The sequence below is a fragment of the Narcine bancroftii genome, chromosome 3 (genome assembly GCF_036971445.1).
Source record: "Narcine bancroftii isolate sNarBan1 chromosome 3, sNarBan1.hap1, whole genome shotgun sequence".
Lineage (NCBI taxonomy): Eukaryota > Metazoa > Chordata > Chondrichthyes > Torpediniformes > Narcinidae > Narcine > Narcine bancroftii.
Genome location: NC_091471.1, coordinates 184981210 through 184996722, shown reverse-complemented (window position 1 = coordinate 184996722; position 15513 = coordinate 184981210). Strand labels below are relative to the sequence as shown.

The window sequence follows — 15513 nt, the reverse complement described above, 5'->3', positions numbered from 1 at the left end:
AATCATGTACACTTATAAAGGATTTCCACATGAAGTAGCAGTGAAGTTCCATCGAAACTTCAAAAAACCTGGTACACAGATCATTAAGCTGTCATGGGTAGATGCAGAAGTTGTTTAATGGCAAATCAGTCCTTATTTTAAAAAGAAAACAAATGCCACAGCAATTTAACATCCCAGAATATGAAGTACTTCAAATTTCTCTTGAAGAGAGTGCAACATTGATTTTCCAAATTCATGCTGTTGAATTTATAAAGGACAAGCACCAAGTTGGTCACACATCAGCTATCATCTCATTTGCATATTACTAAATTTCTATTCAAGATAGATCATTGTCATGATAATGAATATGTATGAGATATACCGGAAGTCACGTGGTATGAGAGAGAGATAAGAACACAAGCAGGAGAACAAAGGAAACTGGAAAATAAAAAGACACTGAGAAGTTTACCTGATAAAACTTGTGTTTAATGTTTTATTAACTTCACATTTCGGGCCACAAATGTGACATTGGCGACGAGGATGGAAGAAGCTTGAAGAAAATTAAAGACTAAACAAGATTACAGAGGATTACAGACAACTTCAAGGTGATAAGAATTTTCTCTGTGACTCAGTACTTTTGGGGCTGGAATATTTCCTCATGGCTGGTGCAGACAGTGACTTTCTAACACATAGTGGAATTGCTCATTTTGACCTAACGGGTGATGCAAGCACTGTGTGGAAGGCATGGCTGGAAGAATTTGAATCCTACGCCAACAGTCGTGGCCTATTTCTAGATACCGGTACAGTTGAACAAAAAGCGCAGAGAAAGGCGTTACTTCTTTTCACGGCTGGATCCACAGTTCGGGAAACATTTAAGACACTATTAAATACTGGAAGAAAGGATGAGTACCGGAAAGCGGTAGATGCATTAAATGCACACTATGTAGTGACACCGAATGCTACATTTCAACGCCATTTGTTTCGGAGAACGAGACAAGAAGATGGCCAGACAATTGCTCATTACGTGACGAGACTACGCCAGCTAGCTGTTGGATGCAATTACATGCCAGCTGATTTGGACAACCAATTATTGGATCAAGTCGTACAGCACTGTAGATCAGATAAACTCAGAAGACGTCTACTGGAAAGAGGGAGTGAGTTGGAACTCACCGATGCTTTAACCATTGCTGCTGCATTAGAGGCTGTTGAAGGGCAATTTCATACCATGACCCTGAAAGACAACTCAAGCCAGCAAATTAAGAGGCTCTCACATCGCCATAATCAGCCAAGATATACGTCGACACAGGACGTGGAGTATTATCGATGTGGAAAGCGAGGTCACTTTGGAAAAGACCCATATTGCCCGGCCAAAGGCAAAGTTTGCAGAAAGTGTGGAGGTAAGGACCACTTTGCAAAGAAGTGCAAAAGCAAGTCCAATGCAGACCAGAAGAGGAAGAGTACAACTTCCAAAGGCAAAGCCTGGGGGAAAGGAAAGTATCCTGGAAAGAAAGATACCATTCGCCAGATAGACGGTGACGATGATGATACCCAGGAGGAACAGAGTTGTTACCAATTTACGTTGAATGAAGTACGTCATGATCATTGGTGGAGTGACAGTGCAGGTCATTGTAGACTCAGGCAGTGACAGTAATGTGATTGATCGACATTTATGGGAGAAGTTGAAAAGGAAAAAGATCATCTGTACTTCAAAGAAGTGTTCCAAGAAACTGTATCCATACACAGCAACCAAGCCATTGCAGACCATTGGATGTTTTACTGCAACTGTTGAATCTGGAGATAAGTACACCGAAGCAGAGTTTATGGTCATAGAAGAGAGGGGAGAACCATTGCTGAGTAGAAGCACAGCGCAAGACCTGGCAATACTTCATATTGGAGCTTGTGTCAATTCAATTCAGTCATACGAGGATATAAAGCAAGAATTCCCTGCAGTCTTCCAAGGAGTAGGAAAGCTGAAAGGTTGACAATTGAAGCTAGCGGTAGATGAAACGGTCAAACCCAAGGCACAACCAATGCGCCGAACTCCGTTTGGACTTCATGGGAAAGTCGAAGCCAAAATTAAAGAATTAATCGAACAAGACATTATTGAACCGGTGGAACATTCAACACAATGGGTCAGTCCCGTAGTGATTGTGCCCAAACCAAAGGGTGTCATAAGACTATGTGTTGACATGAGAATGGCCAATGAAGCTATAATTAGAGAACGACATCCTATACCAACAGTGGAGGAAATACTTCAAGAACTAACTACCAGTAAGATATTCTCAAAAATTGATCTGAAATGGGGCTATCATCAATTAGAGCTGGATCCAGGTTCCCGAGATGTAACTACATTTGTGACTCACTGTGGATTGTATCGTTACAAGAGACTATCATTTGGAATTAATGCAGCTTCAGAGATCTACCAGTATGAAATCCATCGAGTGATTCAAGGCATTCCTGGAGTTGCCAACATTTCTGACGACATCATAGTCCATGCACCAACGAAGGAAGAGCATGACAAACGGTTGAGGCGTGTACTATCTAGACTACAGGAAGCAGGCCTTACCATGAATGGAAACAAGTGCCAGTTTGGTGTGTCAGAAATGGACTTCATGGGACACAGACTTACACGGGAAGGACTAAGCCCTGCAGAGGCCAAGGTGAAAGCTATTGCAGAGGCACGTGCACCTCAGAACGCAACAGAGGTGAGGGGTTTCCTGGGATTGGTCAATTTTTGTGCAAAGTTCATTCCTAATTTCGCTACAGTGGCAGAACCACTAAGGAAACAAACCAGGAAAGGTGTACCATTTCATTTTGGATCTGAGCAGAAGAAAGCGTTCACAGCGCTGAAGCAAAACTGACAGATGCAAAAACTCTTGGATATTACGATCCGGCGGCATCAACCAAAATCATTGCGGATGCCAGCCAGGTTGGTTTAGGAGCAGTGTTGGTCCAGATGCATGATGGAGGACCAAGAATCATTGCCTATGCCAGCAGATCGTTATCAGATGCGGAAAGAAGATACTCTCAGACAGAAAGAAGCACTCGGACTTGTATGGGCCTGTGAGAGGTTCCATGCATATTTATACGGCATTGAATTTGAACTCATCACAGATCATAAGCCATTAGAGGTGATCTATGCACCTAGATCCAAACCATGTGCCAGAATAGAGAGATGGGTACTCAGACTACAACCCTACAAATATAAAGTAATCCACATAGCAGGGAAAGCAAACATTGCTGATCCGCTGTCCAGATTGGTGAAGGATGGAGGTCCACAATCCAAGTCAGAATTGGGGACAGAAGCAGAGAGCTTTGTATGCTTCGTAGCTATTCAGGCGACACCGAAAGCTGTGACTACTGTAAGGTAAAACATCATGAGATGGGAATGTGTAGGGAGTTACCCTGTACAGGGCTGTAACAAGAAGGGGAGGTGTCCTTGTACTCCTGTTAGGTAAAACATCATGAGATGGGAATGTACAGGGCTGTAACAAGATGTGAATGCATCCTTGTACTTACAAGATAAGAGAGACATTGATGGATTGAGAGGCAGGAAGCTAGCAGGGAAAGGATAGCAACAGTTTTAGTCATTGGACAAGTAATGATATGATGATGTTCTAAGCACATATCCAAGGGTATAAAAAATCACCATTTTGCTGATAACGGCAGAATGCATTCTCCGACTAACATGTTTAGTCGCAAGTGTTACAATCCGGTAATAAAGAACAAAGAACCCTGATTTCGACTCAGCCTGGTGTTTGTCTCACTCATTCATGAACAAAGCAGACCTAACACTACGAAGGAAGTCGAGAGAGAATCCGAACGTGATCCAGAACTCATGGAAGTAAGAGAATGCATACAGAGTGGACAATGGGACAAGTGTACTCACAAGGCTTACATTCCCATTAGAGACGAACTTTGTTGCATCGGACAGTGTGTATTGAGAGGTTGCAGATTGGTGATACCACAAAGATTGAGACCGAAGATCGTATCCTTAGCGCATGAAGGACACCTAGGCATTGTTGGTACCAAGCAAAACCTCAGGACCAAGGTATGGTGGCTAGGTTGTGATAAAGACGCAGAGAAATTTGTTAAAACTTGTCACGGATGTCAAATTACAAGTAAGAGTAATCCGCCAGAACCGATCCGGAGTACGCAACTTCCGACAGGACCATGGATCGACGTAGCTGTTGATTTTCTTGGACCTTTACCGATGGGTGACTCAATTATGGTAGTGATAGATTACTACAGCAGATACTATGAGTACGTGGTGTTGAAGTCCACAACCACTGAAAAAACAATACAAGCGTTAGCAGAGATATTCGCAAGATATGGATTACCTTTTACATTATACTCTGACAATGGTCCACAATTCATTTCAGAGACATTTGCGGAATACATGAGGACCACAGGTATCCACCATCATAAAGTAACTCCGAAATGGCCGCAAGCCAATGCAGAAGTAGAGAGACAAAATCAGTCCATTGAAAAACGATTGAGGATTGCACACGCAGAAAGACAAAATTGGCGAGAAGCATTGCTATATTATGTGGCTGTCTATCGAGCAACGCCTCATGCAACCACTGGAAAAACTCCTGCAGAAGCATTTTTTGGGAGAAAAATCCGCACAAAAATGCCAGAAATAAAGGAAATCCGAGACGACCAGGACATGAGGGACCACGATGCTGAAAAGAAAGGTGCAGCAAAGCTGTACACAGATTCGAAACGTGGAGCCAAGTACTCAGACATCATGCCAGGAGATAATGTTCTAGTGAGGCATGAAACTGGTGGTAAGCTAGACACACCTTATTACCATCAACCCTGTACTGTCGTATCCAGAAGTGGCAGTATCGTGACAGTCAAGTCTCCGTCTGGAGTCCTGTATAAGAGAAATGTATCAGGTGTAAAAAGGTACCAGTCCAGAGATACATCGAGCGAAGAGGTTGAAAGGCCAATACGAGATGCTGAAACTGAGAGACCTGATGATGTTCCAGAGGCAGTTACCATCACTCCTGATGAAGTGACTAGAGCGCCAGAAATACCCGAAGCCGTGGCGAGCAGTATTTCCGACGCCTAGAGTGAACAACCGAGAAGCGATGACAATATCGCAGGCAGGCCGAAACCGGAAAGTGCCCAAACGATACAAAGACCTTGTGCCATAGTTTTGATAAGAACTTTGGGACAGTATTTTAATCTTACATCATAAAGTGCATGTATGAGTGCTGTAGGAAGTAAATTTTATGTAGTTGAGTTATAGTATTACCATTAGTTACGATGTTTGTATGTTTCCGAGGGATATTGGTAAGTGAAGGTAAAGTTTATTTCTGATTAAAGGAGGGATGTCATGATAATGAATATGTATGAGATGTACCGGAAGTCACGTGGTATGAGAGAGAGATAAGAACACAAGCAGGAGAACAAAGGAAACGGGAAAATAAAAAGACACTGAGAAGTTTACCTGATAAAACTTGTGTTTAATGTTTTATTAACTTCACATTTCGGGCCACAAATGTGACAATCATGAAGTTCAAAGTTCTGTCTGTTTCATGTTATTTGTCCTTCACCAAAACTGCAGTGATAATACATATGGATTGTTTTGTTTAAATGTTTACGACAGCCCGTGAGCAACAGTCAATTGTGGATTAAAATCATCTAACATCTTGCTCCTTTTGAAGAATTTAACGTTAACCCAAAGTTAACATTTAATTGCCTAAATTTACCCATCCTCAACTTTCTCAATTAAAGTAACAACAACATTTTACCTTTCCAAAGCAAAAAAGTGCTGTAGAAACTGTGATGGGGAGGGATGGCTCACTGAATGCAGAAGGAAGGGTGGGGAGCTGTAGGAAAGGGGACAGAGGGATAGGGAAAGAGAGAGACTCAGGTAAGGCTCTCTCCCGAGGACACCAAACACCCCTTCCAAGTGAAGCAACACTTCACATGTGAATTTGCAGGGGCCTCCTCTACATTGTACATTGTTTTATTGAGTACCTTCGGTCTATCCACTGTATTATCAGGAAATTCCCAGTGGCAACCATTTTGACTCCACACACCGACATGTCTGACCACAGCCTCATGCACTGCCAAACCTAGACAATCTACAAATTAGAACACCTAATTTCCACTTGGGTACTCTCCAACCAGACAACTTTAGCATAGACTTCTCCAGTTTCCCTTCCTTCCTCTGTCCTTTCAAAGAGCCATCACTTCTCAGCTTTTATTTTTTTCCACCCTTCCACCTATATCCATTCATGACCTCCTTTCCTTTAGCCTGTACTCTTCCCTCCACCCCACTCCCCCCCAAACCTTTTTATTCTGGTGCTTGCCTACTTTTTGCTCATGCCATGGCAAAGGGTTCACACCCAAAATGTTGGTTACACTTTACTTCCTAAGGATGTTGTGTAACCTGCTGAGTTTCTCCAGCACTTTCTTATAGTGTCTGCACCTTTTACTGTTTAACTCTAGTTTTTTATGTAGTTTACAATTTTATATACCTCATATATTAGATCCCAGCTTCATTTGAAGGGTTTCTAAAGTCTCAATTTCACAGACAGTGGGAAATCAGATGAATGGAATTTTCTGAATGATTGTTGGAATGATGAACATAAAAAGTGATCCCTAATTTGCAATCCATTTGACTATTCTTTAACTGTCCAAATTAATGTAAATTATCAGAATGTATTGGCACGAACAAGTCATGTAATTTGCTATTTTGTGGCAGCATCACAATGCAAACATTCATATAAACCACATTACAAAAATAAAATAGTGCACAAAGTCAAAGTAAGGCAGTGTCTTTGGTTCAGAGATCATTGAGGAATCTGATGGCAACAGGGAAGACTCATGTAGTTGTCCTCAATATCGAATCCCCTCAAACACCTCACAAAGTATAGTCGCTGGTGAGCCTTCTTTATGATTGCATTGACATGGTGGCTCCAGGACAGATCGTCAGAGATGCTGATACCAGGAATTTGAAGTTCTTGATCCACTTCACTACTGAGCCCTCAATAAGGACTGGTTCATCTTCTCCTAACTTCCTCCTGAAGTCCACAATTATCTCCTTGGTTTTGATAATGTTGAGTGCAAGTTTCTTGGTGTGACACCACCCAACAAGCTGATCTATCTCTCTCCTGTCCATTTCTTCATTGCCGTTTGTGATTCTGCCGACAATCGGTAAAAGGCATTGAAATTGTGCTTGGCCACAAAGTCATGGGTGTATAGTGAGTGGAGCAGTGGGCTAAACATGTATCCTTGAGGTGTGCCTGTGTTGATAGTCAGCGAGGAGATGTTTCCAATTTGTACTGACTGTGGTCTTCTGATGAGGAAGTCAAGGATCCATTTGCAGAGGGCCAGGGTTTGGAGGTTTTTGACTAGCACTGAAGGAATAATGGTGTTGAAGGCCGAGGTGTAGTCTATGAAGAGCAGTCATATGTATGAGTTGTGTTTTTGAGGTGATCCAGAGCTGAGAGGAGAGCCACTGATACTGCTTCTGCTGTGGAGTGATTATGATGATGGGCAAATTGCAGTGGGTTTAGTCCTCTGCTTTAGTATGTGTTAATTCTGGACAGGGCCACCTAGATGTTAGTACTATTGGGTGATAGTCATTGAGGCAGTTCACTTTGCTCTTCTTGGGCACAGGGATGACCGATGCCCTTTTGAAGCCGGTGGGGACCTGACTGTAACAATGAGAGATTGAAAATGCCTGTGAACACTGGCTCGTAGGTTGTCACAAATTTTCAGTACCTGCCAGGTCCGCGAGGGTTCACCCTCCTGAATGATGTTCTCACGTTTGCCTCAGAGGGCCTCAGCCTTTGCAAGGCATTATTGTGGGTACTGTTGGATTTTCATTCTCAAAGTTGGCACAGAAAGTGTTCAGCTCATTTCTTGTTGAGATCTGGATCCACGGTCTTAAATGCCCTTGATTTCGCCCTCAGTGGGTTGTGATTGTTTTATTCATCGAAGGTTCTGGTTGGGGAATACCCTGTATGTGCATGTGGGCACACACTCATCCACATGGGTCTTGAAGTTGGTGACACATATTGCATAGTCATTCGAGTCTAGGGGATAAGTTCTTGAATATAGTCCAGTTCATGATTCAAAGCAGTCCTGCAGACATGCTCCTCTGTCTCCCTCGACTATATTTTCGCTGTCTTCACAACTAGTGCTGAGGTGTCAATCTCTGCTTGTACACCAGATGTAAAGTACAGCAAGGTGATCAGTAATCAAACACAAAATACATTTATCAATTCTTGGAAAATTGTGATCCATTTTTAATTTATTATGGGATTATTACCCTATAATCTTTATATGGCTTCTGTTGTTAGATTCCTGTATAGATGTGTCTGCATTGTCTTTGTGGTTTATGTCAAGTGATAGATCCACATGTTGATTTAAAAATATGACCCAGCCTCATACTTTGGGGAGTACTGGTAGTTAAAAGGGGCATTTGATAGTCATCAAGGACACTGTTGACAAAAGGGTCCATTTCTGTACTGTATAACTCGATGAAATTTGCCTCTATCCGAGTTTTGAATGTTAGGCAACGCCTGATGGTCCTTGAAACATCTGACATGAATTCATCAGAACTGAATTATCTTTACATGTGTTCAGTACTCTATTTTACCAAAGTGTAGTATAGAAAACCATCAAGTATTGTTCTATAATTTGCAAATGAAATACCACTGTTTTTATAGTAACATAATAATGCTCTTCATAATCATGAATCAACTTCAGAACAATTAGCAATTTAAAATTAAGATTTTACAGTACAAAACAATCACAGTATAGTCAATTAAGACAATTAATTGAACAGCCTATGGCCAAAAAACATCTTACAAATTAAAGATGGACTGCTCACCTTCTTCCTTTTCCTCACTAATAGCTTCCATGATAATAAACTTTTCGCAGACTGCAAAAGTGGGTAATGTGGAAGAAAGAAATTGACCAAACCTTGGCACAAAAGAAGCAATAAATTAATAAAACTATATGTGCACAATAAACAGACATTTTTACCATTTTTGTGATTATCAGAACAAAAGTCTCCACCTCTTCTCAATAGGCTTGCAAATACTTACAATAAAATGTAAACCTTTAGACTGGCAAATCAAAAAATATTCTTGTTATTTTGCATGAGCTGTGCTCATATCCCATTGCTGCCAATTGAATAGAACGATGAATAGGTATTAAGCATTAGATTACAATATTATTCACAGTGCTTACAAACTTATTTTAGAATATTGTTCTATACAGTAAAACCCCTGGTATCTGACACCTATGAGGATTGGTAGATGCCTGATAAGTATATTTTCCAATTGCTTGCGGCTGCATATGGCATGAATGCCAAATTAACAGCTAGGCCTGCTCATTTTAAAGATACGTATTTTTTAACCTATTTATTTTCCTCAATTTTTTTGCCGTTTGTTTGAATTCAGGATTCCGAAATTGTCATGTTCACAAAATTATGTTGGCTCCATTTCAGAGGCAGGGTAATAAATCAAGGCACATTTAACCAAATTTGGTAAAACTGGTAACCTGATAAAATGAAAGTCAAAGGGCATGGAAAACACTCTAGTGGTTGGAGTCAGATGTTTGACAAAGGAAGGTAGCTGTGGTCGTCCAAGATCAATCATCATTGTCCCAGGAGTTCATCAGGGCAACATCTGAGGAACCGCCATCTTCTGTTGCTTCATCAATATACTTCATGCCATCAGTGTCTGAAGTGGAATGTTTACAAACCATCCAATTCCATTGGCAGTACTTCAACAAATAAAATAACCTCATCTTTGCATGTGGCAAGACTGAGGCAACATTCAGACATTAAGTAGCAGACAATGACCATCTACAACAAATCATCCACCCCTGACAATAGCATTAACATTGGCAACCATCAATATCGTGAGGGTCACTATTGACCAGAAATTCAACTCGACATTCCACAAAAATGCCCCAATCTACAAGAAACTATGCATCTTACATGGAACGGTTCATCTCTTCAAGGCTTTTAAGAAACAAATTGCAAAGGATAAACAGAAACAGGTAGTTCACAATAATTACATTTATCAGTATACGTTGTTCTGTCTGGACTCTACCTGAGCAGATCATTGCCATTTGGAAATCCTTGCAGGAGAAGGCTGAGGACATTGCTGATAGCTGCAATGGTGGACTGTGAGAGGACTGCATCTTTCAGTGTGAGGAGCAGCTTTGGTATCAACTGGAATTCCCTCATTAACTTGGCATTTCTTGAAGCTTCACTGTAAAACAAAATTGAAGCAATCATATTTTCTACTGCATGCAAACATTAAATGAGAAAGCAATTTGAAATTATTATAATTTTGAAAATAATACCTTGATTCAGTTAGAAGTTCAATAAAGTGCTCAAACAATGAGAGATGAAGTTCATATGGTGCATTAAGCCATACCTATGAATGAAAAATCATGTTTAAAGAAGCACAATAAATTAAATCTTAAAAACACTTCTTGAGCTGAAAGATGTAGCAGAATAGATTGCAGTCCCAATTACAGCCAGGCTTTGATCCCAACTCAATTCTTGAGAACAAGGTTATTTGGATTCAATAAGTGGTTCCTGCACCATTTATTGAAGATATTCAAATTACGGATGAAATAAGCCAAAAATCATTGTATTTTGCTATGGAACGTCTGACTGCCCAAATAGATCTCTGAGGGATCAGGAGCAAATGGGATTCAACCTTGAGGGCCCAATCAACAGGTGTTATACTAATTTAAAAAAATCTGCTGGAGAAATCAACTTCTCAACCAACCCTCACTCTTCCTATTGTATTCCCTCAACTACTGTTCCATCTGGCCGTCGTCCCTCTCTCACATGATTTCACCAATCTCCCTCCTTCACCAGTTGTCTCCATCTTCACTCCCCACATCTGGCTCTACCTTTTTTCCTCCAAAGTCTCCTTCCACCTATTGCTCACCTGCCTGTGCCTTCTAACTCCACCCTCACAATCCTCCATTTGTCTATCATCCTTCACCCCATCTTCATCAATCATCTTTTGTCTCTCCCACTCTCCTCTTTAATATCGCCTTTCTCAGTCCTGAAACAGGGTTTTCACCCAAAACAATAACTTTTCAATTTACTCCATGGATGGTGCCTAACCCAGAGTTCCTCCAGCAGTTTGTTTTTTGGCTCTGAATTCCAGCATCTATAGTCTTGACATCATACAAATATTTTTCATCATGAAGGTGCAATTACTATTGCCGCTGAGTATAGGGAATTTTTAGGGAGCCTGGCATTCCAATATGAAGTATGGCAAATTGTTGAAGTGGGAATCAAAAACAGCATTCGTTCCATTGGCATTCTAAAACTGGGTCACTTTATTTATGATTCATTACCTCAGGAAAATAAAGGAGATCGATCAGATAGAAATCTACGATGTGTATTTCTAGGCTGTTGCTGCAACATATTAAACTCAAGCCTTACATCAAAGTCACAAAGCAAATCCTGAAATCCATTAGAATTAGGGATGATACTGGTCTCATGTCCACTGTCAACAGTTCCCACCAATGAAAATGTGAGATGAAGAATATGACTGTTCAAAAGAGTCCTCTTCTTCTTCAGCAACATTGCCAAGAGCTAAAATTGGAAAATAAATATTATAAATTAAAAGCTCAACAATACTATTGGAAATGATTATGAGCAAACATGAAATGAGACTAAAAAGAGGTAAAAACAAAACCATTCACCATTACTCTGCGACCCTGTCTTTCGTGCATTTTGCATTATCCCATTACCTGCCATTGCTCTCCAGCCTGCAAAATTATTCTGGACATTTTTTTGTTTCAAAGAAGTCCTTGACAAGTACTTCTAATTGAAATTTATATGCTCCATATATATTTTCTAGGCTCATATTAAAACATTTGCCTGAATAGATGGTGCAGGGGGCAGAGTTTCAAGTTCTTAGATCATTGGAACCTTTTCTGGGAAAGGGCTAACCCAAACAAGTGGGAAGAGTTGCACTTGAACTTGATGGCAACCAATATCCTGTCAGGAACATTTGCGAATGCTGTTTAAACTAAATTTGCAGGAGTGTGGGAACCACGGTGAAGAGGCAGAGAAGAGGTGGTTGGCACACAGTAGGGACAGCTGGTAGGGTGTTTGTGTGGAAGGACAGGGATATAGGGCAAACTTGCAGCATTGGGATGAATTGCAATGCAACAGAGACACAGAGCCAAAAGTAATAAATAAAGGGTAAAAGGTTTTTCATTTAAATGCATACAGCATAAAAAATAAAGAGGGTGACCTTGTAATACAGCTACACATGATGCTGGGCCATCACTCAGAGCTTAATGCCCAAGGATACACATTATATCATAAGGATAGGCAGGTAAGCAGTGAGGGTGGCATGGATCTGTTGGTAATGAACAACATTAAATCACTCAAAAGAGGACATAGTATCAGAAGATATGGATTCATTGTGGGTTGAGTCAAGAAATGGCAAGGGTAAAAATACACTCTTGGCTGTTAAATACAGAGCTCCAAACAGTAGCCAGGATGTGGACAACAAATACAGAAACCATGCCAGAAGAGCAATGTTATGGTGATCATGAGAGATTGCAACATGCAAGTAGATTGGAAAAACTACATTGGGACTGGATCTCAGGAAATAATTTGTAGAACGCTTACAAGATTGTTTTTTAGAACAGCTTGTTGATGAGACCACAAGAGAATTGGCTGTACTGGATTGGATGTTGAATAATGTTAATTAGAGAGCTTAGAGTAAAGGAACCATTAGGTGATCACAATATGATAGAGTTCAATTTGAGATTTAAAGATAAACTAAAGTCACATATCCCAGTATTTGATCTCTCCAAAGATTTTTTAAATTATCTATCAAATAAAGAGGAACTATATCATTCAACTTCCAACTTAACACCATCTTGGCTGATTTAGATTACAGTAGAAAATGCCAAGAATAAGGAAGTCATATACTTCCTGAATGAGATTACAATAGGAGAAAAAAATTGGCCTCTGACCCCCTATGAGCCTGCCCCAAGCCACATAGTTCCCAATTACCCAAATGTTAAATACGTCTCTTCTTTCTTTGGCTTGGCTTCGCGGACGAAGATTTATGGAGGGGGTAAATGTCCACGTCAGCTGCAGGCTCGTTTGTGGCTGACAAGTCCGATGCGGGACAGGCAGACACGGTTGCAGCGGTTGCAGGGGAAAATTGGTTAGTTGGGGTTGGGTGTTGGGTTTTTCCTCCTTTGCCTTTTGTCAGTGAGGTGGGCTCTGCGGTCTTCTTCAAAGGAGGTTGCTGCCCGCCGAACTGTGAGGCGCCAAGATGCACGGTTTGAGGCGATATCAGCGGTGGTCAATGTGGCAGGCACCAAGAGATTTCTTTAGGCAGTCCTTGTACCTTTTCTTTGGTGCACCTCTGTCATGGTGGCCAGTGGAGAGCTCGCCATATAACACGATCTTGGGAAGGCGATGGTCCTCCATTCTGGAGACGTGACCCACCCAGCGCAGCTGGATCTTCAGCAGCGTGGACTCGATGCTGTCGACCTCTGCCATCTCGAGTACTTCGACGTTAGGGATGAAAACGCTCCAATGAATGTTGAGGATGGAGCGGAGACAACGCTGGTGGAAGCGTTCTAGGAGCCGTAGGTGATGCCGGTAGAGGACCCATGATTCGGAGCCGAACAGGAGTGTGGGTATGACAACGGCTCTGTATATGCTTATCTTTGTGAGGTTTTTCAGTTGGTTAATGATGTTTGTGCATATATATATGCCCACATGTGTGTATGTCTATACTGAACATGTCTGTGTGCAAATGTTAGACATTCATATACACAGAACAATTGAACTCCAATTTATTCAAAATTCCAAATGTTTGTCCTAATTAGTACTTTTTCTGTTGATGATATCCTTAGAGCATCCTTGTATTATTTGTCTTTACATGCATTTTCTCTACTGGTTTCTTCATAGAGGCAAAACAAAATACAAATTGTCTCAACTTAATATATTTAGGCTATTCCCTTTAGGTTTTTCATCATGATGGAGTTCTTACCTGATATCCCTTAATTCTCTCCATCTCTTTACTGGCCAAAGCATTACTTTTGACCACACAAACAAGAGCTTTCACAGCAGCATAGAGACCTTCGACATCCGATGCCATTGCAACTAAGCCTAAAATAGCAGCAGCTCCACCAATGTATTGCAATGTAGAGGCAACAGGCTTAGGAACAGAAGTTCTCACACCTGGTGAATTAATTAAAAAATATTCATACCGATTAAATTCCTTTAAAAACAATAGCTATTAGGAGGTAGAGCAAAATGTTGCAGGTGGTACAAGTCTGAAACAAAAAGAGAAAAATGCTGGAAGCATTTAATCGCATCAAACATCAAGGGTCAGACAGAATCCACCTTTCAGGGGACTTTAAGTATTTAAAGCATTGCTTCCAAAGGGAAATATAAATCTTCACACTGCTTTAAAATACTTTTGATTGCAATTCACTTTAAAAATACAACCTGCAATAAAATTGGATAAAAAGTAAGCTGCATTGTTATGACTGATATTAAATTTAATTTCTATGCACATCCTTCTTACTGGGCAAATGTGAATATGGAAGCTAACAAACATCACAATTATGGACAAGCATTTAAAAAATGGTTCTTATATTGTAATTAGTGCTTTTCCAGGAACAGACCAGTGGAATGACACAGAATATTTTAGCAGTCCATTTTTAATTCTTGGGTCATATTTTAAAGAAATAATCTCCCAGTCTCTTTGTAATAAATCTCCCAAATAAGCTAGTCCTACTTCTGTTTCTTAAACATGGTGCAAGAGCCTCATCATTGGGTCAGGAAGTGAACATGAAAACAAACTTTGGAGTAAGAACTAAGTAATAGATTTTAATTCCATACCTCAAGTATGGTTATTAAAGTAACAGGTACTTGAAACAACAAATAATAAATCCTAACATCAGATATTAATCCTTACACATTATTGAGAAGTATAATTTCTTAATAAAATTATACAAACTGTCAACCTGTGATTTGAAATTGTAGCATTGAGTTAACAACTGAGAAGAGCATTACAAGTCTTTGTAATTGATATCATACCCAGGTATCCTATTAGAGCTGCTCCAATAGTTCTTGCTGGTCCATTTAAATGGCCTGCAGCATTATGCAGCAGTTTAACTGGTGTAGCATTTTCATGAGAGGAAATTGCCATCTATAAAACAGAAAAAGTTTGTAGGTAAGTAATTCTAAACGTAGCTTAAAACAAAATATATGAACAAGCTACTTATGTTCAACTTACCTTCAGTTATTTCAGTCTTTTTCCTTACTAAAGGAAAATTTGCAAACAATTCTAGAGTCTGCATCTTTCTATTGGGTGTGCATTTTGTCCTACAGTGCATCATGTTTCAACCTACTCATTCCTCACAAAATTATTTTCTTTCATGCATATTCCAGGGAATAGGAAGAAAAGGACTAGTCCATGATTCACAACAAAAAATGTTGTACCACTCAAGATGAAAGCCATATTGATGATAACAAGGAGA

At 40.3% G+C, this 15513-nt stretch overlaps 1 protein-coding gene across 6 annotated transcripts in view; it reads right to left on the bottom strand.

Moving 5' to 3' along the window:
- The window catches only part of wdfy3 (WD repeat and FYVE domain containing 3), a 444121-nt gene that overhangs the window by 211657 nt on the left and 216951 nt on the right, over positions 1-15513 (bottom strand). For all 6 annotated transcript variants that reach the window (XM_069926060.1, XM_069926059.1, XM_069926063.1 and 3 more), the window contains 6 exons: positions 15071-15182; positions 14016-14206; positions 11429-11581; positions 10324-10397; positions 10068-10229; positions 8837-8928 (listed from right to left, as the gene is read on the bottom strand). In XM_069926060.1, coding sequence (XP_069782161.1) covers positions 8837-8928; positions 10068-10229; positions 10324-10397; positions 11429-11581; positions 14016-14206; positions 15071-15182 — 784 coding nt within the window. The remainder of the gene's footprint in view (positions 1-8836; positions 8929-10067; positions 10230-10323; positions 10398-11428; positions 11582-14015; positions 14207-15070; positions 15183-15513) is intronic.